At 54.1% G+C, this 23684-nt stretch overlaps 8 protein-coding genes across 8 annotated transcripts; 4 read left to right on the top strand and 4 right to left on the bottom strand.

Moving 5' to 3' along the window:
* Nucleotides 1-91: 91 nt before the first annotated feature.
* On the top strand, nucleotides 92-1706 carry HD553DRAFT_300529 (kinase-like domain-containing protein; the record flags this gene model as incomplete). The annotated part of the gene is made up of 5 exons (XM_046178637.1): nucleotides 92-481; nucleotides 550-943; nucleotides 1019-1104; nucleotides 1168-1267; nucleotides 1324-1706. 5 exons carry the CDS (start codon nucleotides 92-94, stop codon nucleotides 1704-1706), a joined length of 1353 nt encoding a protein of 450 aa, XP_046033545.1.
* A 358-nt stretch (nucleotides 1707-2064) lies between these two features.
* HD553DRAFT_276973 (glycoside hydrolase) lies at nucleotides 2065-4001 on the bottom strand (the record flags this gene model as incomplete). The annotated part of the gene is made up of 9 exons (XM_046177977.1): nucleotides 2065-2355; nucleotides 2426-2515; nucleotides 2583-2713; nucleotides 2799-2920; nucleotides 3038-3114; nucleotides 3200-3254; nucleotides 3337-3425; nucleotides 3519-3633; nucleotides 3694-4001. Coding segments are annotated over 9 exons (1278 nt in total), but the record flags the coding sequence as incomplete, so codon positions are not given.
* A 963-nt stretch (nucleotides 4002-4964) lies between these two features.
* HD553DRAFT_130969 (putative sterol 24-C-methyltransferase) lies at nucleotides 4965-7117 on the top strand. Its single transcript, XM_046176587.1, has 7 exons — nucleotides 4965-5290; nucleotides 5470-5564; nucleotides 5753-6020; nucleotides 6116-6451; nucleotides 6527-6692; nucleotides 6789-6816; nucleotides 6900-7117. Exons 1-7 carry the CDS (start codon nucleotides 5080-5082, stop codon nucleotides 6909-6911), a joined length of 1116 nt encoding a protein of 371 aa, XP_046033543.1. The 5' UTR covers nucleotides 4965-5079; the 3' UTR covers nucleotides 6912-7117.
* Nucleotides 7118-8352, top strand: HD553DRAFT_362932 (uncharacterized protein). The gene has a single exon (XM_046184013.1). The coding sequence runs from the start codon at nucleotides 7463-7465 to the stop codon at nucleotides 8204-8206; it is 744 nt and encodes a 247-aa protein (XP_046033542.1). The 5' UTR covers nucleotides 7118-7462; the 3' UTR covers nucleotides 8207-8352.
* On the bottom strand, nucleotides 8131-11387 carry HD553DRAFT_318416 (meiotic cell cortex C-terminal pleckstrin homology-domain-containing protein). Its single transcript, XM_046180868.1, has 3 exons — nucleotides 9485-11387; nucleotides 8992-9418; nucleotides 8131-8924 (listed from the first exon to the last, which is right to left on the bottom strand). Exons 1-3 carry the CDS (start codon nucleotides 11360-11362, stop codon nucleotides 8482-8484), a joined length of 2748 nt encoding a protein of 915 aa, XP_046033541.1. The 5' UTR covers nucleotides 11363-11387; the 3' UTR covers nucleotides 8131-8481.
* Nucleotides 11388-15757: 4370 nt separating this feature from the next.
* HD553DRAFT_318413 (uncharacterized protein) lies at nucleotides 15758-18398 on the bottom strand. Its single transcript, XM_046180867.1, has 5 exons — nucleotides 18316-18398; nucleotides 17984-18201; nucleotides 17789-17900; nucleotides 16720-17706; nucleotides 15758-16636 (listed from the first exon to the last, which is right to left on the bottom strand). Exons 2-5 carry the CDS (start codon nucleotides 18091-18093, stop codon nucleotides 16145-16147), a joined length of 1701 nt encoding a protein of 566 aa, XP_046033540.1. The 5' UTR covers nucleotides 18094-18201; nucleotides 18316-18398; the 3' UTR covers nucleotides 15758-16144.
* A 222-nt stretch (nucleotides 18399-18620) lies between these two features.
* Nucleotides 18621-21454, top strand: HD553DRAFT_318410 (actin family). Its single transcript, XM_046180866.1, has 9 exons — nucleotides 18621-18695; nucleotides 19011-19442; nucleotides 19518-19707; nucleotides 19964-20108; nucleotides 20219-20374; nucleotides 20444-20655; nucleotides 20736-20871; nucleotides 20963-21025; nucleotides 21091-21454. The coding sequence occupies exons 2-9, from the start codon at nucleotides 19065-19067 to the stop codon at nucleotides 21434-21436; spliced, it is 1626 nt and encodes a 541-aa protein (XP_046033539.1). The 5' UTR covers nucleotides 18621-18695; nucleotides 19011-19064; the 3' UTR covers nucleotides 21437-21454.
* HD553DRAFT_318406 (D-Tyr tRNAtyr deacylase-like domain-containing protein) lies at nucleotides 21455-22946 on the bottom strand. Its single transcript, XM_046180865.1, has 6 exons — nucleotides 22876-22946; nucleotides 22746-22808; nucleotides 22427-22672; nucleotides 22296-22343; nucleotides 21999-22094; nucleotides 21455-21877 (listed from the first exon to the last, which is right to left on the bottom strand). The coding sequence occupies exons 1-6, from the start codon at nucleotides 22916-22918 to the stop codon at nucleotides 21552-21554; spliced, it is 822 nt and encodes a 273-aa protein (XP_046033538.1). The 5' UTR covers nucleotides 22919-22946; the 3' UTR covers nucleotides 21455-21551.
* Nucleotides 22947-23684: the final 738 nt, after the last annotated feature.

The raw sequence follows: 23684 nt of genomic DNA, 5'->3' as shown, positions 1-23684 counted from the left end.
ACCTATTGTCACCCCGCTCTCGCCTGAAACACCCGACCGCACCGCCACGCGGTTGCCAAAGACCATCAAGGAGGAGGAAGTCGTCTTGCGTATGGACAACGATCAACAAGACACCGCTCCCGAGTTCAGCGTGGCTCAAAAGGTTCTGGCCGAACACCCCCTCGACCCTGGGTTTCTCGAGCTGTACGAAATCAGGGACGAACTCGGTTCGGGCGGGTTCGGGTTCGTCTGTTCCGCCTGGAGCAGGGTCGAGAACGTCGAAGTCGCCGTCAAGTTTATCTACAAGAACAAGTTACATCAGAGAGCCGTCGTCAAGGATTGGCATCGAAGAGAGAGTGCGCCGGGAATCTTGCACCGGGACCGAGGGGGTGCGAGTGGCTACAGGTTGATTCCTATGGAAGCCGCCATCCTTCAGTTTGTCCAGCATCCGGGGATCGTCAACTTCAAGGGGTTGTTCGAGGATTCAACCTTCTTCTACTTGGTGAGTCAGAGCGGTAGATTTTTCCTCGATCACGATGCACTGATGCGTTTCGGTGTGACAAATCGCAGATCCAAGAACTGCACGGCTCGCCCTGGGCCAAACACGCCACACCCGAGCAGGTGCAATACGCCACCTTCATGGGACCTCACTCTGCCGGCGCGCACGTCCAAACCTTTGCACAATCTCCTAGCGCCATGTCTCTGTCCTCATCTACCGCCTCTATCTACTCGGAGGCCTCCGAGATGGATGCATCGCCTTCGACTTCGAGTTTCAGCGACACGTCCGACCCTAGCACTCCGAACGATCCTTATCGCCGTGGATCTGCTCCCAATATCGGTCTCGGATCGCCTCCCTCTCGACCTCCCATGATGCAGCGAAGGAGCAGTCACGATCTGTTCGAATGCATCGAGGCCAACGAAAGATTTGACGAGAACAAGGCGAGGTACATCTTCAAGCAAGTCGGTAAGTCGAGCAGCGCTTAGTACCACTCGTCCCGCCCTGTGACGATACTGACACGCGTTCTTCGGCGCTTGTCAGTTGATACCGTCGCCTACCTTCACCGGAACGGCGTTTGCCACCGCGATATCAAGGATGAAAACATCGTTATCGATGACAAGCTACAGGTCAGCCATAGTACTTGGTTTGGGTGCAATCCGCCAGCAAAAGCTGAACCTCTGCGCGTACAGGTCAAATTGATCGACTTTGGCAGTGCCGTCTGCTATGACGCTCGGTTCGAGCCTCCTTACTATGACCGATTCTTCGGTACTCTCAACTTTGCTTCTTCCGGTGAGCCGATATTCCGTTTGTACAGAGGAACAGACGCTTACATGCACCGACTATAGAGATCCTCCAAGGATACCCATATCAAGCCGCTCCAGCCGAGGTCTGGTCCCTCGGAGTCTTGCTCTCCATCTTGCTCACCGGGGTTCCACCCTTTGAGACCCAGCGGGATGCCGTCTATGGTCGTATCCGCTTGAAGCATACCATCACGCGAGACGCCCTCAGCTTGATGCAGAGGTGCTTGCACCCGAACCCTCACTCGCGTTACACCATCGAACAAGTCAAACGACACCGATGGTTTGCGCGGGAAGGCGCGAGCAGGTTGCCATTGAGCTTGTTTGGCAACAACCAAAGGGCCGAACAGGCTGCCGAATTGGCCGCCGATCTCAGAACCGACGTCGTCAATGGGGCTCGTCCTATGCTATACAAGGGAGGATCCTCTTGACCAACGTAAGCGAGCTTTCCTTGACTGGTTTGCCCGCAAGTCTCATGCAGCTAAACTCGTCGGACCCTGACAGTCTCATCCGAGCTACACCGCTTGCGGTTGCTCCTTGATAAACGCCATCAATCTCAGTACACGATCTATCACGAAACACGAAACACGAAACACGACGGGTCTCATCGGTCTCAAGTCATTATTTCAAGCATCCATGTTCATTTGGGCATCAAAGCATCTCTAGCATAAAAGCGTTCCGGGCAATCGGGTATATCTATCTAATCAGCGGTCGCTACGACCCATCTCACAATCGTAATTCTGTCGCATCTATGTACCATCATCGTATTGTCATATGACAGCACTCGGCTCACTGTGTGGCCCATGATCCAGTCCAGGCGTTGAAGTTGTACAGAGACGCTGTCTTGTCGTTGTAAGCGATTGGCTCGCTCTGACCAGCCAAAAGCTCTTTGCCATCCGCCAGCAGACTGAATGACACGTTTCCGGAGACGAAAGGGACGAGTGCCATGGCGATCCCTCCCTTAGGGCGAAGGACAATTTCTTGACGGTTGTCCCTACCAGCTTGCACAGCGAGGACGAGTCGAGACTTGTTTTCCATGTGTTTCGGTACCGTCACCGTGACAGAGATGACATCTTGTGCCTAATCGAAACGAGGCGTATCTGCTTAGTGACGGCATCGACTGAAAGATCAAACAACGAGTGCGACTTACGAAGTCGGCTCGATCAGGCCTTCCCACTGGATCCCCCTCGACCTGGCAGTCCCGCGGTTGTAACCGATAACTCAGGTATACTCTCGTCTCCTGCAGACCCATCCTCGACAAGTGTCAGCTTTCCAGGATAGGTTACGAATCAATCTCATCGACTCACCCTCTCCGCGCTCAAAGGCATGCCCTTATAACGTCTGATAAACCACGAGGTCAACTGCCTCCATCCCTCATGAGACATCCCGTTCGTCCAGCGTTCCGAACCAGGTTGAGCGCCAAGAATCGGGCCGATATCTAGCCCAAAAACAGATTCCAGACTCGTCAGTTAACAGGACGACGACCACCACGTGTACACGAAGGGTAAGACGGGAGGACTGACAATGGGATTCGCCATAATCGTTCCAGCTGATGATCTGGATGAACTCTGGGTCAAAGTCCGATGCCAAGATGTTCATCCAGCGCGTTGCGTAAAGGTGGTCGTCTGACCGGTAAATCCAGTTTCTTAAGTTTCACGCAGAGGGATCACAGGTGGAAAAAAAGGTGAACGGTATGATGCTTGCGTCAGCTGTCAAGGTCGGGATTTCGTGGACAAAATAGAGAAGACAGGTAGGGACTCACTTGTTCCAAGCCCAATCGCCCGTCTTTCCGTAATGCGTAAAGAACCAGGGCGAGACGGCTGCCATGTACGCTTTGTCCTAACCAAAATCATTCATAAGACGTCCATGTTGTTATTTCGATCCTAACCAGTTCCAAAGGACAGGAGACGTGTCACGGACTCACGCTCTCGAGAAAAGGACGATCCTCGATTGACGAGGTCGTATAGTTCCCCATCGGCCTTCACGCAGAAATCAGGTCGTAAACTTCAGCTTCAGGATGATCTTGCTCTCGAGTCGGGAGTCATGCAGGGGAGGACTGACCAAGCGGCATTCCAATTGAAAGTCCCGTCCAGGTAATCCATCCCCAGGATCTTTTCGGGTGGCAGGAAGAAGGCGGGGATAAAGTAGATCTGTGCGATTTGCGTTTCATCGGTCATCAGTATATCGTTGGCTAAGAGGAACAATGTGATTGATTGTATCGAAATAGTGATAGACCAGCTCACCTCGGTTCCTCGTCCTCGACAAGCCTTCAAGAATCCCTCCCACCCAGCTCCTCCGAACGAACAATCTCCACCCCCAAACGTCGATAATACGACCTTGCCCTTTCTCTTGTTCTTCCTCTTGGCCTGATCTTCATCCTCATCAATGTCGTCGTCCTCGGAATCAAATATCCTCAACTGGGCAGCCGAAGATCCCAGCTCGAGGACGAGATCGACCAGCCTGTCCATCTCCTCGAGGGTAGAGGAGGGTAGGACGTTCATATCCAAGCTCAAGAACAGCTTCAACCCCACTTTAGCGGTCCGACCTTGATCCTGATCTCGAATCTTAATCTTCTCTTCAGCCAACTGATAAGCGACCCTAGCTTGATCCGTTTGCCACTGCTCCGGCCCCAGATTCAGCGTGAGAGCGTCCAAGCCTGTTTGGTAGGCTAGGTCGAGGGTTTGGTGCCAGTCGGAGGGGGTGTAGGGGTAGGTGTTCCCTAGCTGTCAGTCGGCCGAGGGATATTGAAACAGGGAGAAGAGGGAGGAGGAGCAGGGAAAGATCCAGCAGAATCAGTGAGAGTTGAGGCATCAAGGAACCAAAAAGAGGGCAGGACTGGCCATGAAATGAGCGGTGACGATCTTGAGTCTTCTCCTCCCAGGTTTCTCCCCGACTTTCCCATCCGGTACCTCCTGACCCTTCCCCTTCTCTCCCTCACCCGTTTCTACCGTCGTATTCCCACTACCACCAAGAACCACCTGCTCAGACTTTGATACAGCCTCCTTGCCCGCCTTTCCGAACCGCGAAAGCCCCAAGTTGCTCTTCCACCCCGAAGAGGATTTGGTAGCAGTCGATTTCCACATGCTCGTCAGGAAGATTACGGAGACGGTGAGGAGCGCTAAGAAGGAGATGAGACGGCGAGGATCGAGGGTGTGTTTCATGCTCTATCCATCTATCGAAGCTGTTTCGTGACTAGAATTACCAAGTGGGTTCTTTTGGCGTTTCATACTTGACGACCATGTTCGGAAGATCATCGAAATTGATTGCACGACGTTCGTAACCCTCGGTCATCCGGAAGCTAAGTTTGATCGGAAGTAAATTACGTAAGCAAGCCTTCCACAAGCCACTTCTGGCAGGAAATGCTACCGAGCAGCGAGAGAGCGTGTTTTCTTTTTTGCGCGTGGCATTTCAGAAAAGTTGGGAATGGATGGATCTTGATGGGATTGATGGCTCCATTGAGATTTTAGATACGGAACGGTAGGGCAGCAAATTCGACGATGACCGAAGAGTAGGAGCGATGAATGCCCATTTGAATTGTTCAGGGTGCGATTGGGTGGTACGATCTGCCCAGTGCCCAGTGGCCAGTGGAATGATGGAAGGGAACGACACGATCTTGTTTTGTTTGCGCGTCGCGCGTGGGTGGTTGATGGAGAGAATCGTCTGATCGTACGAGGAACGAACAGCGAGCAGCAGCGTGGTACGTTGCATTCGTTGATATAATCAACCTCGTCAACCACCTGCCCGCCCACCGACCACCTGTCCTCGACCCTCAGCTCAACCTCACACCCTTTGACTCTGCCTACCATGTCCGTCACTTCGATCAACAACAAGCCCCTCCCGGCCTCGGCCCACGTTTCCACCAAGTCGCAGCCTGCCCACAAGGCTCACAAGGCCGGCGACCTCAGGTCAGAGACGAGGACGAGCCAGTACAGCAATTTCTGGAACAAGGATTCCGCTCAGGACACCGAGGCCGACAAGGGTAACAGACTGGACCAGTACACCGATGTTGTCAACGGTAAGAGTCACCATGGTCGCCCGCATAGCGGTTGTTTTTGGGTGATCATGCGGTATGATACGAGAGGCTGATCAATTCCGTTTTACGCTTTTCCCCCTTTCCTATTACCACCGCTCAATCAACCATCACATCACGGTACTCTCTCATCATACTGTGCTACGTGCGTTATGGCCACGCAGGATACTACGACGGAGCCACCGAGCTGTACGAGTACGGTTGGGGTACCTCGTTCCACTTTTCCAGGTTCTACAAGGGAGAGGGTTTCAACGCTTCGGTGAGTGCTGCCACACAGATCCTTTCTTTCATCTCTCTTCCAGTCTGCCACACGCCATTGTCGTCCTCGTTGTCGAGTCCGGCGACGGGGATGTACCCGTGATGTGATGGTCGTCTCGTTGAGAGTTTACCGTCCATCAAAGCTAACCACAACATGCCGATACCCACCTTACTTTCCCACTCGCCCAGCTCGCTCGTCACGAACACTACCTCGCCGCTCAAATCGGTATCAAGGCCGGTATGAAGGTCCTCGACGTCGGCTGCGGTGTCGGTGGCCCCGCCCGTCAGATCGCCAACTTTACCGACGCCAGGATCACCGGGTTGAACAACAACGATTTCCAGATCGCCCGGGCTCGAAAGTACACGGAAAAGGCTGGGTTGAGCCATTTGGTCGATTTCAAAAAGGGGGACTTTATGAAGCTCTCGGAGCAGTTTGGGGAGAACGCTTTCGATGCCGGTGAGTCCCTGGTCTTCGCATAGGCAAGACAAGTCACTCTCGACTGTAGAACAGTGCGTTGACCGCATATCTGCATCATCCTGCCAACCTCGTAGTCTACGCCATCGAGGCCACCTGCCATGCCCCGACCTTTGAGGGCGTCTACGGCGAGATCTTCAAGGTCCTCAAGCCCGGTGGTGTCTTCGGTGTCTACGAATGGGTCATGACGGACCGATACGACGCCTCGAACCCTCAACACAGGAAGATCGCGCACGAGATCGAGTTGGGTGACGGGATTCCCGAGATGAGGGGGTACGATAACGCCAGGCAGGCGTTGAAGAGCGTTGGGTTTGTGATCGAGCACGAGGAGGATCTGGCCGAGAGGGACGATCACGTTCCTTGGTACTACCCTCTCGAGGGTGACATCCGCAAGGCCCAGACCTTGTGGGACGGTACGTTCCCATTTCCCGGACCCCATCTACCTCGCTCACCCGAACTGACCCGAACATCCTGATGATACGCTGTAGCCTTCACATGCTGGAGGACTTCCCGAATGGGGTCCGCCGTCACCCAGAACGTCGTCTGGTGCCTCGAAAAGTTCGGCATGGTCCCCAAGGGAACCTACTCGGTCGGCGAGGACTTGAAGACGGCCGGAAACGCGCTCGTCGCCGGTGGACAGAGCAAGTTGTTCACGTGAGTCGATATTCAGGGTGTGGGCGTCATGTGTATTGAAGCGCAGGAGCTGATTTGGTTTTGGTGGGGTTCTCCTTTGATTGTGTTGACGTATAGTCCTATGGCTTTGTGGATCGTCCGAAAGGTGAGCACGACTTCATGACGCAAGATCACGTCATATCCACAATCAGCTGATCATGTTCTCCTTGACCCGTTTTGCACATACAGCCCGCCAACTAAAAATCTGATCTAGGTCCATCCTCTGATCCTGGTCTGGTCTGTTTCGCTACTAAACCCATGAACGATACCCCTCTCCGGTTGCCTCGTCTCTCCTCATCCTGCATTCCCGGTCTCGGTTCTGCTCTGCGATACTCTCATTCTTGTCATCTTCATACTAGACGTCGTCACATCGCCCCCTTGTCCTCGTGGATAAAGGCGTTTTGCTTGTCCCCGGGTTCTAATCATCGATTGCGTTTTCGGCTTGGCATCAGTTGCGTGTGACGAACTTGATGTTCGTGTTTCACCTCGTCCTCGCGCCTCGCGTGCCGCGGGATGTTGTTCATGTGGCTGTATCACGATTTCTGACGCGACTATAGTGAGATCAAAGGAAGTCGACCAATGCTGTGCATCGCCCCTTGATACACATCAGGATTAGATGGTCCTCTCGCAGTATATAGCGGGAAGGGTCAGAAACGTACTGGGTGATAACAGCACTTTGCATCTTACTCGGCAGGGAACCCTCAGTCTCACCCTTTCATCCACCTCAAACAACCCACGTCCCGTCTCAAGATATGTCTTCTGTGTACCCTGCGTCATCATTATGGTTAGAAGAGGTGATGCCGACGCGTTCTACTGTAGCTACTGCAGCGAACGGGGAAGGGAGCATGACTACAATATTCGGACTAAACACCGCCCCCACCGAGACTTCCAGCTTCTTCTCGAAATCTGATGACGGCCAGTCCAGCGCGACATCTGGCAATCAAGACGCAAAGGTCATCGTTGTAGCCAAGACGAACGAGAAGAAAGGTGGCGGAGCTAGCGGCGGAGGTAGAGGTGGCGGTGGTGGTGGTGGTGGTAAAGGAGGCAAAGGCGGCGGCGGTACAAGTCTGTCCACAACACCGCTCGGCGGGAGATGGCGTAACAACTTCTACTCGAAACATCACAGTCTGCCTGTGGGTCTGGGGACTGATGTACACGAAGAAGATGGGGGTCCAGGCGGTGAGGATCCTGACATATACGAGGCGCTCAAGAGCATCATTGCAGACGCCAAAGAGCAGCTGGGCACGGTGTCCGATGAAGAAAACAAGTACCGAGACTTCAAGAACATGCTCGACCGACTTTTGAAGGAGGCCGAGGACCCGAAGAATTGGGCAGACGTGGCGATGAAGTACAACGAGTACGTGGCCAAGTTGAATGATGAGATCAACGCAGTCACGAGTGGCGTAGCTGCTAGCGATACGACGACCGACTTGCCCTTCAGCAAGATTGTTCTAGCTGCGGTAGGAACGGCTGCCATGTATGGATTATCTTGTTGAAATTGTGCATCTTCCATTTCGGATCGTCTTCTTTACTATACCAGCTGCTAATTGCTTGAAGTACATCGAAAAAGATATCTTCCTCACATCACTTGCAATATATTACTCATGTCGCATTTGGTTCGCGCTTGTACAGCCCAGGCGTTCATAACAATCATAGCAATCATATTATCGTTCGCGTCGTATCTGTCAGATCTCTGTATTCGTACAAGGTATTCCGATTCTGCAAAACTCTTTCGACCCAAAATGATTCGTAACGCCATTGCCTCAACCGCTCAGGGCGAATTGGGGCGGCTCTGAGACCGATTCGACTTCGACCCGAATCCCCTAAAATTGAGACTCGGTTTCTTGATCAGGCTCTTTTTCCGACTCTTCATGCTGGGAGTGGCGCCAGCGTCCTCGGTGTCTCGCCGACTGTCTTGTGGAATGGGAGGTACAGGCGGCAGGCGGATGCTCGAGTCCCCCGAGGCTTGTCGAAGCTTCCCAGGCGTCAACGTTTCGTCTCCCACCGCAGACAATGATTCTGACAATTCGCTTCCCCGTCTCATCCCACTTCGATAAGACCACGCAGACGGCGAGCGTGGTGGATGATTGCGAGAGTGCTGGGAGGGGGCGGTCAATTGTGATGCAACCGATGGGCGTCGAGACGAACCGGCATCGCGATACCGCGCAAGGGATCTCTTGCCAGACATCGATCGGTGGTCGCCTTCATAAGACACTATTCAAGTATGTATTGTTGGTCAGTGCGCGTGGCCTCGTTGGCTTGGTCTGCACGCTCGACTTACCTCGCACATTCTCCAAGTCCTCAAAGTCGCCGACCGTATCGTTCCCCTCGCCATAACGCAGCGTATCATGGTCCTGTTTCATGCTCGCACGTCCATTCACGCTGAGCAACCCGTCGACAGGGAGACCGGCGTCGAGCCTCGACAGATATTCGTGTGCAGGCGTTCCCGGTCGTTTTCCTCGAACAGTCGATCGCATCGACATTGCCGATTGACTTCGGGGTCCGTCCCCAGCCCGAGGGGTCACGCTCTCGGTAGCATACGTTTTCATGCTTCGAATCGAATGAGGTGTCTTGCGTCGACCAAAGTCGTCGGGCAGTTCCGGTCTGGACGGTTTCCGTATCGGCGTCGTCAAGGCTTCGATGGGCACGATGCTGGCGCGTTCACGCCTCGAGGATGGTGCCGGTCGCTCGCACAGGAACAACAAGGCCTGTAGAAACAACGATCGTCAGTAGCTGATAATGCGCTCGAAAGGATCTCAACACTGCGGACTCACATTGACCCAAGCATCATGTCGATCCTTGGACATGGCCGTCATCTGAACCTCTCTTGTCGGCGAGCAAATGATGATACTTTCGTGCCATGTGCCAGGATCCGCTGCACCCCCCTCTTTCATCACCTTGATCCCGGTAATGTAGATGCTCTTCGACCGTGCCTCTGCCGTATTCTCACCGCCGGGATCGACAGGAGACCAGTACAACGTCTTGACGTACGGGTGTACCCAGAAGAACCGTTTGTGTCGGTTTTCGGACATCCCTTTGCCCAACCTGCTTCGTGTATTCTTCCACATGAATTCTCCAATCATGACCTGGGTAATGGCCTGGATGAGCGCCGGATCGCTAGACGAAGGCATGCCCAACTCCCTAGCCAGACCGGTCGGCATCTTGGTGTGACCATAGTCGCTCGATCGCGAGGATGCGTAACTGGCGGTTCGGGATTGCGCCTTGAGAGCACCAGGACGCCCGCCAACCACCACATCTGCAAGACGCTTGACGCCGTCTCTGCTCTGCTCAATGCTCTTGCGAGTGCCGTATCGGTTCTCATCGGTAGGAATATTGTTCATGGCGGATCGCAAGCTTGCGCTCGAAGTCTGCCTCGAGGCGGTCGGGGGCGGCATGCTGTTTGCGTTCGTTCGTGATCCGTTTTCAGGTACCAAGAATGCCTTGGGCTTGTTGAATTCGGCACTCATGGGGGTCTTGGCACGGTTCTGGCTCAGATCAGCCAGAGGCGGCGCGAGTGGCAAAGCCGGAGCGAGTTTGACAGGCAAGACCGGAGGTGGTGGTGCGGTTGGGGGCGGCGGCAGCGACATGACCGGTGGCTGCGACCTGTCGACCGAAGCGATCGAGCGTATCGAGAAGACGGGCGACTTGGGCGCATACTCTCGATCAGACGGGGCGTGGGAATCAGACTCGTCATCTCGACCGCCCACAGCCAGTCGAATCGGCCTGGTCGGACTGCTGGAGCGTTGCTTGACTCGGACCGTGGGTCGACCAAAGGTACTGCTTGAAGCAGACGGCAAGGGCGGGTTCTTGAGGAAGTCCATATTGGATCCCGACGTGACCCTGAAGAGACCAATGTCAGGAGCGGGTGCGCTCAAGCTGGTCGACATGGATGGCACGGTATCCGTCTGCGTCATCATGTCCCTGTGAGCGGCACGAGGCTTGGCGACCTCGACCTGTTTGATGACCTCTCGATCAACCGGAATCTCCTTGATAACTTCTCGATCGACAGGAACTTCCTTGATGACCTCCCTATCAACAAAGACCTCGCGAACGACCTCCCGGTCTACGGGGACCTCCTTGATGACCTCTCGATCGACGTAGACCTCGCGAACCACTTCCTTTTCGACCGGCACTTCTCGCACAATCTCCTTGATAACCTCGACCTCTTTGACGACTTCGTAGGGGACATCGACCTGTTTGACGACTTCGACCTCGCGAATAACCTCCACAGGTCTGTCCACGAAGACTTCCTTGACGACCTCGACTGGAACTTCGACTTCCTTGATTACTTCGATTTCTCGCACGATTTCTACCGGTCGATCCACGATGACCTCCTTGACCACTTCTACTGGCCGATCCACCATGACTTCCCTGATGACCTCGACGGGACGATCCACAAAGACCTCTTTGATGACTTCTACAGGCCTGTCGACGGTAATCTCCTTGATCACCTCGACTGGTCTATCCACCATGATCTCCTTGATCACTTCAACCGGCCGGTCCACCATCACCTCCTTGATGACCTCGACGGGTCTGTCTACCATCACCTCCTTGATGACTTCTACCGGCCTGTCGACCATAACTTCCTTTATGATTTCGACAGGTCTGTCCACCATCACTTCCTTGACTACCTCGACAGGCCTGTCAACCATAACCTCCTTGATGACTTCAACCGGCTTGTCGACAAAGACTTCGCGTACCACCTCTCGATCGACAAAGACTTCCACTGGCACGTTGACGATCTTCTCCACAACGACCTCTTTGATCGTTTCGAAAGGTACCGGTACGTCCCGGACAACATCGACGGGGATTTCCTTGATGATGATCTTCTCCACCTCTCTGATGACCTCCCGGTCGACGGGTCGGTCGACAAAGACTTCGATCGGTACTTCCCGGATTACTTCCCGATCAACAGGCTTTTCCACAATGACCTCGAAGGGAACCTCTCTGATTACTTCGCGATCCACAATCCTGTCAACAGGGACCTCCCTGATCACCTCACGGTCGACGACCCTGTCGACAGGCACCTCCTTGATTACTTCCCGATCTACCAGCTTTTCGACGATCCGGTCGACTGGCACTTCCTTGATGACTTCCCGGTCGACAATCTTCTCGATAATGCGATCGATCGGTACCTCCTTGACGATCTCGATCTGCTTCTCCACGATCACGGGCACTTCTCGGATGACTTCTCTGTCGACCGGTACCTCGACAATACGCTCCATCTCCTTGATCACTTCGCGATCGACAATCCGGATGACCTCGATCGGTACCGGCACGAACACATCGCGGAATACCTCAACCGGTACTTCGACCAGTTTGTCGACCTCTTTGATGACCTCGTACGGTGTAGGTACCTCGCGAATCACCTCGACCTCGCGTATGACCTCGTAAGGAATGGGTACCTCTCGTACCACCTCGACCTCCTTGATGACTTCGTAAGGTGTAGGGACCTCCCTCACCACATCGACGTGGCGGATGACTTCGTAAGGAATACGGATAGGTACCTTCTTGATCACCTCGACCTCCCGAATCACTTCATAAGGCGTAGGGATCTCCTTGATGACCTCGAACGGCGTGGGAACCTCCTTGATTACTTCCACCTTCCGAATGACCTCGACCTCTTTGATGGTCTCGTAGGGCGTAGGGACTTCTCGTACCACTTCGACTTCGCGTAGGACCTCGAACGGTACGGGAACATTCACAATGACCTCGACTTCCCGGATGATTTCGTAAGGCTTGGGCACTTCGCGAATCACCTCCTTGACGACCTCGACCTGGATCTCCTTGATGACTTCCCTGATCTCGGGTTGGGGTTGCGCGGCGAATGTGCGACTGGCCATGCGCGGGGTAGTCTGAGTGCTAAATCTCGAAAAGTGAGGCGCTCGGATGCTCTCCTGATCGCTGTCATCGTCGGCGCTCGATTCGGCCCCGGTGTGCCAGGCATCCGTATCCGTAGCGGTAGATCCAGCGGTCACGGTGATGATACTTCGAGCATCTTCATAATCGGTCTCACCCTCGGTCTCGGTGTCAGCGGGACCAATAGTCTCGTCAGAATCAGACCGTTTCAAGGTCCGCGCGACAGCGCCCCGGATGGTCGACGACCTGGGAATGGCTCGGGGCGTGTTAAATGCGGTCGTTTGAGCCTTGACGGTAAATGTCGAGTTGGTGGGTGTGGTATAGTCGTGAGAGGAGCTGCTTGAAGTTTCCAAGGTCTGAACGAAAGTGTCGGTATCAGGCATAGACATGGCCGAAGCAGTAGCGATGTCGAGCTCGATTGGATCCGTCATAGTACCAACATCGACGTAAGTGGACTCCACCTGAGCAGTCTCGTCGCTTTCGTCGAAGTCCAACTCGTCACCGAGCGTCCCAACAGCTCCCTGGAAGCTACTGGCATCCCTGACGAGCATACCATCTTCCGAAGGATCCAGTCCGGTCGACGCCTCGCTACGTGCCGAGTCGGGAGAATCTAGGTCGCCATAATCTCCAAGCGGTTGAGCCAATCGTGAGGACGGTCTTGCAGGTGTTTCGATGCCATCGGCACTGTAAGCGTTCGAGTAACCTCCGCTACCCAGAGGAGACGGGCGGACCGGGCTGGCCGAGTAGTTGCTGGGCGTTCCTTCATTGGTAGACGGATACCTCGCCAATACGCTTCCTCGCCTACCTCCACGACCGGCCCGGACGCCTCGGATCCCCCTCGAGACGACCCTTGGGTTACCTCGGATCGCACCTCCTCGCCTGATATGCGCAATGGGCGAGTCAAACGTCGAATCAAGAGCTGGCGATCTTCGTTCCCGTCGAGCTTGTTCATCCTTCAGCCTCGCCAACTCTTCTTCCAGCTCGACAACCCGGGCCTGCGTGTCTTCCCAAGTGTTGACATCCGGCAAGGGCGCCAGCGGGCTCCTGTCCCGAGCTTCAGATCCGAACGCCGAGTTATGAGGCGAGTCACCGAAATCGGAACCGTAAATATCGTCCGGGTTGAACGGATCACCATTAGCGTCCAATCCCGGCCCGCGCCTCTTGTTCTCGTCTCCAGCACCAAAGACGTCCTCGTCGTCGGCCAGACTACCACGTCCGCGCCGTTTCGCATCGTCGGGGGTGAGCAACCCAGGAGAGGGCGAAGCCGTCGGCGATCTTCCACCCGACCCCAGCAATCCCGACCCGACGCTCTTGCGCTGTTTCACCCGTTGAAGCTGTTGAGCCAGATCGCTCTTGTCCCTCTCGAGCGCCCCGGCCTTGCCCTTGAATTTGGCAATCTCGGTCTCATAGTGCTGTTTCTGGGTCTGCGCCGCCAAGGTCAAGCGATCCGTCTCGGACTTGTACGTCTCGGCCTCGCTCCTCGCCGTGTCCCGTTCCTTGGCCGTCTTCTTGAGCTCGTTTTCGGATTTCTTCAGGGAGGCCTGGGCGGCAGAGATTTCGGTGCGAAGGGTCTGTTCTGCCATTTCCAACTCCCAGATCCTTTCGGTTGTGCGTTCTGGACGTGATCACGAGGGTCAGTACCGGAGCATGATCAAGCACAATCTTTCAAACGCTCGGCACCTACCTTGCTGCCCGTTGGAGATTTCTAACCTTTTCCTAAGGCCGTCTTCTTCCTCTCCAAGAACTCTAGCCTTTTCCTGCATTTCCTTGAGCGCGACGTCTTTTTCCGATAGCAAGGCCATCAACCGTCTCAACTCCGTCGTCATATGCTCAGCGACCAAGAATCCCATCTCCCCACCGCTCCCAGCTCCGGCTCCTGTCTCGTCCTGATCGTTGATATCGTGGTTCTCGATGTCCGCAATCGAGTGTGAAGTGGTAGGGAACGACATAAAACGGGCGGAAGTGGGGGTCTGATTCATCCGGGTTCGGCGGGCCGAGACGCATGAGTCGATAAAGGGATCGTCTTCGGTTTTGCGTCTTGCGGATCGGGATGGAGTCTGGGGGACGGTCGAGGGATTGAGTAGAGGGTATTCTCCCTGAGCATGACATCAAACCCGATTAGCTGACGAGTCGCACTGAGTGCTACGTAGAAATGGCTCGCGAACTCACTGATTCGGCAATCTGCTTGAGCCTACTGATCGTCGTCCCCGCATACTCCTCCCTCTTCATCTTGATCTCCCTCTCGACATCCCTAGCTGTATCCACCTCTCCCCGCTCTTTCGCATCTTGCCACCGACTTTGCAGCTCTTCCAACGTACTCCGCTGAGCAACGAGTTCTTGCCCCAGTCGACTAGCAAAGTCCAGCTGCTTTGAGACCGGGTTCAACAGGTCTTCCAAGACTTCCTCCATGTCACCCTCGTCCCTGTTGCCATCCCCGTGATTTGTCCCATCCGAATCCGAAGCGTTGTGATAATACCCCATCCCAACTTCGGTCCTCGGCAGTCCAGTGATTGAAGTCCCATTGCTATGTTGAAGTGTCGAATGAGCGGCGGAACGAGCCGTAAACCGGGTCCCGCGTGTAGAGTTGGAATTCGAATGGTTGTTGTAAGCGTTGTTGGGCAGTCCAGAGAGCCCGTCGTCCATCTGGCTCGTACGTCTAGACGCACCGCTCGGTACGGAGGCCATCACTGCGACGGTGGGAAAAGCAGATTTGAGGCACGATTAGATCTCTTGAGTGGAATATCAATCGCCCGAAAAGATTGCTTGGCTTACCGGCAGAGGACGGTCGAAGAGACCTCTCTCTTTCGGCCGAGAGTGTTGCTTCAGCACGCGGAGTTGCTTTGCAAGTCCCTGCTTTAACGAGCTAACACAAGAATAATGGAGCCGATCAAGAAGATTGGACGTGTAGGTATGTCTTGGTTGTCGAGTTGTTGATGTGCTTCATGCTTGATGAGCTTGATGATGATGGGCGATGGTGTTTGTTTGATTTGTCGTTTGTTGTTGTTGTTGACGCTCACCCCATTCCACTGATCAGACCATGGACTCGACGACTACCGTGCAGAAAGGATCACGTCACTAATGCCGGCATCGAATCGCTCTCAGGCACCTGAATTCTGATTGTCGATAACATCGGCATATTGCTATCCGATCACAGCTCAGACGACCACCTAGAACTGTAACCCAACAGACCTGAATGTCATCAATTTCATCAATTTATGCCCCAGCTTCCACCTTTCTACATAAAGAACAAAACATAAAGAATATACTCTTCTCCTCATCCGCGAATCGAGGTTGGGTACAGCGAAGAGAGAGCAGCGGGAGGCAGGATAGGGTAGAGGGAAGGGGTATGTCGGGATTAAGGAAGGGAGGTGAAAATCGGCGGGGTAGGAGACAAGAGGGAGGGAAGGAGAGAGGGGGAGATGCGCGAGTTCGTTATTTTGGGGATTTTTGCGTTGTTTTTATATCCGTCATCTTCCTTCATCCTGATCGCTCAGAATCGAAAAGAAGGGATCGTGATCGTAGTTGATTTCCGAATGCAAAGAAGAGTGCGAGCGAAGCGAGCGTGTTGCCAGCCCTTACTGTTGTTGTTGCGGTTGTTGCCTGTTCTGACCCTGGCCCTGCTGTCCTCCCCGTCCGCCTCGTCCACCTCCCCTCGGCCCACCTGCACCCTGTCCGCCCCTCGGTCCGCCCTGACCTTGACCCTGACCCTGCTGACCCTGCCTCCTAGGCCCCTGCCCGGCCTGGGCACCCTGACCCTGTGCGCCTCCAGCTCCAACAGGCAAGGCTCCCTTGCCCCGGTCCTCCTTCTCCTTCCTGCTCTCGACGATGATCTTTTGGTAACCACCACCCTCGGCCGGGATCTTGATCCCACCCTCTCCTCCGTCGACCGTCCTCAACGAGGCGATGATGGCCCGTCGTGCGGATTCTACCGACTTGTACTCGACGAAAGCGCAAGCCTTGGTCTTTACGAAATCGATCTTGGTGATCTCGCCGTACTTGCCGAGCGTGTTACCGAGGACGGCCTCGGACACGGGAGGGGTCGTTTCCTGCGATTGCCAGTTGTTCAACTGGAAAGGGGCAACGAGTTTGCCGGAACAAAATTAGAAAATCAGCCATCCCGCCTGATGCTTTCCACTTGCGCAGGACTCACCTTGACGAAACAGATGTTGGTGGTGACGGCCCTGGCAGCGTCGAGCTGGGGGTACTTTCCGGCCGGATGACCTCCGAGCGCCTGTTGCCCAGCAGCAGCCGGGGTACTAGCTCCACTCTGTTGTTGTTGCTCCTTGGGTGCCGGCCTGGCTTGCTGTTGCTTAGCAGGCTGGGCAGCGGCGGGGGTCTGAGCGGGTTGTTGAGCGGCAGCGCTCGTACTAGCGGCTTCCTTGCTGGCGAGCGAGTTGCCCCAAGCTCCCTTGGATCCCTGAGCGGCAAGCGAAGCCCAGGTCTTGGGAGGAGGAGGTCCGGTAGGCTTAGGAGGAGCTGGGGCGGCAGCGGGCTTGGCCGGCTGTTGTTGCTGTTGAGGCTTGGGCTGCTCGGGCTCCTTCTTCTGCTCGACCCTTTCCACGGGCTGTTCAGCCTTGGGAGTCTCGGCAGGCTCGCTAACAGGAGGTTCCGGAGCGGTCTCTGCCTTTTCCTCTTCCACAGCAGCCGGGGCAGCCTCGACGGGTTCCTCCTTCTCGGCAGCGGGGGCGGGGGTAGGAGCGGGTTCGTCCTGCTTGACCTCTTCAGGCTGAGCGGGGGCGACCTCCTCCTTCTTCTCCTCGACGGGGGCGGGCGCTGCCTCGACCTCCTTTTCCTCGGCGACAGGCGCTTCCTCCTTGGCGGCGACCTCCTCGACCGGCTTGCTCTCCTCGGCATCGACAACATCCCCATGCTCCTCATCTTGCACCGGCTCATCCTCCTCAAACTCGTTCTCCTCCTTCAAGTACATGAAAATGTCGTTCAGGACGAAATACCCGTTAGGCTGTTCCGCCAAAAAGAAGGTCTGGGTAAACTTTTTCCAGGGGGCGTCGTCTCCGTTCTGCATCTCGCCGATGACCTGAATCAGGATCCCGCCAGCTTCAGATGATTGAGCAGAGATGTGGTGGACAAAGGCTTTGGGGTCGCGGAATCCGAGGGACATGATCTTGTTGTGAATGTCCTGAAGAGCGGAAACGGTTTGCGAGATCAGTCAAGGTCAGCTTGTCGAAAAGCCTCTAACGGGTACGGGTTGGTAGACTCACCTGTTGGCCGTAGTACTCGGGCGGATCGATGTCTCCCTCGGTAGCATGACAGAAAGTAGACCTCTTGGTGTAAAACCTATGCAGCTTCTCGGTCGAGCTGTTCAGGTAAGTGCTGTAATTCGCCCCAAGATTATGCCGACCTTGTCAGCAATCACTCCACCTCTCAACCTCAATCGAGCCTCAAGATCGACTCACTAGTACTGGTTGACGAATTGGAACCCGATCTGAGTAGCCGAGTGCTTGGCGGCAGCAGAGGCCGAGCCGTTGGTAGCAGCCGAAGCCGAATCCTGAGCTGGTTGAGACATGGTTCGAGGAAGAAATGCGCTGTTGTCTATGCTGATATATCTATTCTCCTGGATCCCTCGAGTGTGTGATGAGAAGGATGAGGGCACCGAAACGAGAGGTCGTTATGCCTGAAGGTTCACAAGAGCAGAATGGAATGTCTCGTACGTCAGCTTTTGCGTGCGGGGCATTCCAACTGCCGCTGACGATCGTCCCGAGCTCTCAGGACCCAAAGGATGACCTACGTTTCTCTGTAATTTTTCGAACCCTTTGTAGGTTTAGATGTGATAAAGGGATGTCTGTTCGTGAGAGTAGCTTGAGAATTATGGTATGAAACTCGATTCGAATGATTCTCGACGATGATGCGTTCCGGACACTTCTCGCTCCCAAGGTAAAGGCGCTCGCTCTCCCTCTCTCTCCCAACGTGGCGCCTTGAATCACGTACAAGGCTTGACCGAAAGGCGACACCGCGGATGACAAAGTCAAACCACGTCCCCTAACGCGTCTTTTCCTTCCTTGAGCTCGACGAGTACAAATACCGCAGATTCAACTTCCACAACCTCAACCTCTTCCACATTCCCCATGCCTTTCTCTTTTCCTTTCTTGACAACACCACCAAAAAATCGTAAGCATCATCTTTCTCTTCTTGGTTTTTGAATCCTATCTCCCGTTCTGTAACCCTACTCCTTCCCGCCATCGAAGCCCACAGCGCGCAATTGTCGTGTTATGATGAATCGCAACTTTCAATCAAAAATTCAACTAGAAGGCTGTTGCTTAGCTCGCCTTGTTCTCCTTTGAGACATCTAGAGCGTTGATTAAGATCGCATGTCTGAACCAAACCAAGCCATCCTCCTGTTATCTCGCAAGGCTGGAAAATCTATCGTTGTCATGTTGCTTCTAGATCGTCACGCTAACCGTTACGTATCTCCACTTATCAAAGTAGGTTATCCGTTGTTCCGAAGACGAATCAATACTGTTTACTCGGTCTGTCAAGATGACGGACCCGACGAGCATCTTCATCATCGATAACGGAGCCTATACCATCAAGGCAAACTATTCGCCCTATAACGACCCTTATGGCCTGTACACTGCTCAACTCGAAGCCGAAGCCGGGCCGTCCGGCGGTAGACCGAAGAAGAAATCTAGCAAAAAAGCTAAGCGGGGAAAGAAGAGCAACAATCTCAAGGTCAAGGAAGATGATGCCGGCGAGAATAGCATGCAAGTGGACGAAGTTCAACCGGTGGACCCGTACGAACCGAGGGTGTTCCAGAACTGTCTAGTCAAGACTCGGGATAAGAAAGTCTATTATGGCGCGGATATCGAGGATTTGCAGGATCATGGCGGGTTGGTTTATCGCCGGCCGTTCGAGAAGGTGAGCGCGGTGCCTAGTCGCCTATAATCGGCACTATCGTATGCTTACGATGACGCTTACGATATTCGCTTTTAGGGCCTACTGACCTCCTGGAACCCCGAAAACCTGATCTTCAACGACATCTTCACCCGTTTCCCCAACTTTGACGCGACGACGACCTCGCTGCTAGTCACCGAACCTTACCTGAACCCGCCGGCCTTGGGGGAGAATTACGATCAGATGATCTTCGAAGAATGGGAGTTTGCGAGTTATGCCAGGAGTTGCGGTGAGTTGAGCGTGTGGTTAGGGTCTGGTCAGGGGTGGCACTTCCAGGTCGTGTCAGGGTGTCTGTCCTTTCTTCATGCTTGCATCTCCCGTCTTTCAGATTCAGTCATCGTTCAGAATAAAGTGTCTTATACTGCTTTCTCTCTTGTCGCTCCTGTTCTATTGTACCCCATGCATAACTACCGAAACTATAAAAATTACCCCTGTCCGTACTTGCCACATGCCCCACTTCGCTCCGCTGCGATCAACTTCACTAGCGGCCGCACTCGTCCCTTACGGCGGTCTCTTCGAGATTCCCGGATCGCCCAACGCGCCTTGCTCGATCTTGGTCGATGTGGGGTATTCTTATTCGCACGTCACGCCTGTTGTTGATGGCAAGGTCGTCTGGAGCGGGATTCGAAGGTGAGTCGCGGGGGGTTGAGCTCATACACGGACTCCGATCACCGTTGCGCTTGCTGAAACGATCATACCATTCGCGCTTGACCTTTTACTATCATGGGTCGGGTGTTCAGGATCGACGTCGGCGGTAAACTGCTGACCAACCAGTTGAAGAGGTTGTTGTCTTTCCGGCAATGGGACCTCATGGCCGAGACGCATATCGTCAACCGGATCAGGGAAGAGTGTTGTTACGTCACGAACGATTGGAAGAAGGATCTCGAGCGGGCTAGGTAAAGCCCAGGTCGTCCTCCAGAACGATCGGAGACGGAGTCCTGACCGAGCTTGGTTCCTCGCTTTAGACTCCCAACGAAACAGAACCCGATCGTCCAGGAATATTGCCTCCCAGACTTTACCCCATCCAACCCGAGAGGCTACATCAAGTCGGGTCCTAATGCTGTGCCACCGCCAGAACAAGCCGAAGGTACAGCCGCGACAGGTGAAGAGCATGTGGTCAACATGAGCAACGAGAGATTTTCCGTTCCCGAGGTTCTGTTCAATCCCGGCGACATCGGTGGGTCTTGCCTAATGCCACCTTGTTCTGTATAAGATATGCGGAGAGCTGATTGATCGATGATAACGCTTGACTTGTAGGTTTGCAACAAGCCGGCCTGGTCGAGACGGTGGCTCAAGTAATCGAGAGCATGCCTGAAGACATCCAAGGGATGTTGTGGGCCAACATCGGGCTGTTCGGAGGACTGGCCAGCACGGAAGGGTTTGGCGAACGATTGTCAGTTCTCCCTCCCCCACCTTCCTCATCGACGTGATTTGTGCGTCGCGCGCGTGAGCTGAAACGACAATTACGATGGTCTTCCATACAGGGAAAATGATCTCAGGGCTGTCTGTCCGGCAGAGTACGAGCTTGGGATCTTCGAGGCGGAAGAGTGAGGCCGTCTATAGCTCTTGGTCTTCTCCGCGACTGCTTACTGATCCAGAGAAATCCTCTTAGCCCCACCAAACCAGTCTTTTACGGAGCCCAGGCCCTGACCCTCCGTCCAGACTACCTATCCACCTTCCCGATCACTCGTCAAGAATACATGGAAAACGGTAGCGAGCGCTGTCGCCGTCGTTTCATCTCGACCGGTTTGATCCCCGATATCGGCAACGAGAACGTCGTCCTCCGTCGGACGCACGCCGAGGGGCACAATAACGAGGAAGAAGCTAGGGCGAGGAGTAAACGGATGGGTGGGGGCCACAAGGGGAAGAAGAGGAGGTTGTTCGGCGCGGCGGATTCTGATGACGCGTTGAGTGGGGAAGAGGAGGTGGATGTGCGGATCCCCGCATTCAAGACGTAGGCGCCGGTAGTCTCCACAGTTGTCTTCACTATGTCGTCTGATATATGTGTGGTGGGATCTATGCTCTGTTCCATTTGCTTTACAACGTTGTGTTCCGTCTCCCTGTCAATGAAATCTAGTCTGACGCTGTCATTATTGGCGCGTCTTGATCACCACCTCCCTCCTTCTTAGCCTCCCATTCCGCCTTCGCTCGGATCTTCCTCTCCTTCGTCATCCTCGCCTTTTCCTTCCCTTTCTCGGCCTTTTCCTCCAAGGTCAATCCTTGTAGTGCCGGCGTCCCCGCTCTGCTTGGAGCCTTTGACGTGGACGGCGAGACGGGCCGCGAGGAATTAGAAGTCGAATTCGAAGTTGAGGAGCTGGAGCTGGATTTGGTGTCCAGGAGGATCGTCACCGGTCCTTCGTTACATAGCGAGACGTTCATCATCGCCGCGAATTTTCCATCTAGATCGGTCCACCAAAACACGGACAAGACAAGAAGTGTTAGAATCGATCAGGACCGTCTTACATCAAACTCGACGTGTGGTAACGCAACGTAAACCTAACGCGATAAGGCCAGACTCACCCTTGATCTTCTCCGGCTTATAAGCCTTCCCCAGACCAGCCAGGAACTCGTCGTACATCGGTTTAGAAGACGGACCTGGCATGGCTTGATGAAAGTCTGTTTCGATCGTTTTTTCCGGATTGCGATTTTGTATCCAGGAGCGATATGAGGATTTTATAGGTTTGGGTTCAGAGGTTTATTGGACGGGACAGAGATATAACATCGAGGTGGTTCAAAGCGAGGCGAGTACGAACATTCAAAAGACGGAAAAGAAAGTCAGGACGACAGCCGATGATCTCGATCCGATCGGTGACTGACCGGGTTTAGACCCCTTTTCCGTCCGTGCCATCAACGTGAACTGTGAAACTGTTTCCAATACAATTCCGGTCAGCAGAGCAAGGTAAACTTCGCTCGGGAGTCAGGATAAGAGACTAGAGCTGGGAACACACCGCACAATACCTCCCCGTCGATGTCCATCACGCTGCGTTTCCAAGCACGGGAGCGTTCTTTGACCGGAGTCGACACCGATCCTTCCGCTACTCCCGTTTCTGGTGATACCGACGGCATCGTCGAAGAAGAAGGAGCAGAACCCTGCAGAATACCTGTCTCTGCTTGTAGGGGCTCGGCGTCGGCATCGAACAACCTGAGATTCAGGATCTTGCGTATCAACTGAGAGCTATCTGACGGGGTATCATCTGTCCGTCGCGACATACAAAGTACAGATCAGCGTTTCAAATCTTTACAATCAGCTAACGTTTGAGTGCTGACCGTGCCCTATTCCGACCAAGACTAGGAGACCCTTTCCGATCGAGGAGATGGTCTCTCCTTCCACTATAACGAGTGAGACGTTGAAGACGATCAGCTGTCTGGTCAGTCGTGTTTAGTGCTTGTGACTCGCCTACTACGGACGCGGAGAGACAGCGTTGGATGACCGCTTTCATGATAAGATCACAGCTCACAGGTTGTAGGTGTAGTGGGTGTCGTTAGTTGCTACTTGCTACCTAGACGATAGATGTTTGAATTGTTGAATGACGACCCAAGCAGGTGGGATCCAACCTCGGCCGAGATCACGTGATCAATCCTCACGTTACGTCTTCGTTTTACGTTATTTGTCTCACCTTGTGCGCGTCGATGACCGATGTGACGCCACCAAGGGTCAACTCGCTCGCGTGGTCCGTGCTCACTCTCGCCAAAGGATCAAAACAAAAGTTGATCATCCACCCCGTACGTACCCCCCCAAAGAGAAGAAGCACGTCGACTCTCCTTAGATGCTCTTCTCTCGTCCTCGATCCTCTTGCTCTCGATCATCAACTTGTCCTTCTCCTCGTCCTCCCATCTTGACTACTACAACTACACCTCACAAGTCGTCATCCTCATCTCACCCGACGCGCCCTCGACCTCTAACTTGCGACCAGGATTTAGACACAAGATATTCTCGCACTTCTCGGATAGTGAGTCGCCGACTGCTCTCTGCAGAGACTCCTCGAGATTTCATCTCTTTCTACATGGTACTAATGTCATGAATCATACAGACGAACTTGAACGACCTCGATCTCAGAGATCTACACGATAGACTGAACGTATACGAGACGAGACGCAACGCGATACACAATACACTCGACATCACAACGCGACTTTGACGATACTAGTACGACAAATCTTTCTTGGAACCTCAACATCTTTGGATATTCGGAACACATTCCGTTC

The sequence above is a fragment of the Filobasidium floriforme genome, assembly GCF_021052385.1.
Source record: "Filobasidium floriforme strain CBS 6241 chromosome Unknown HD553scaffold_24, whole genome shotgun sequence".
Taxonomy (NCBI): Eukaryota; Fungi; Basidiomycota; class Tremellomycetes; order Filobasidiales; family Filobasidiaceae; genus Filobasidium; species Filobasidium floriforme.
This window is presented reverse-complemented; position numbering and strand designations above follow the sequence as displayed.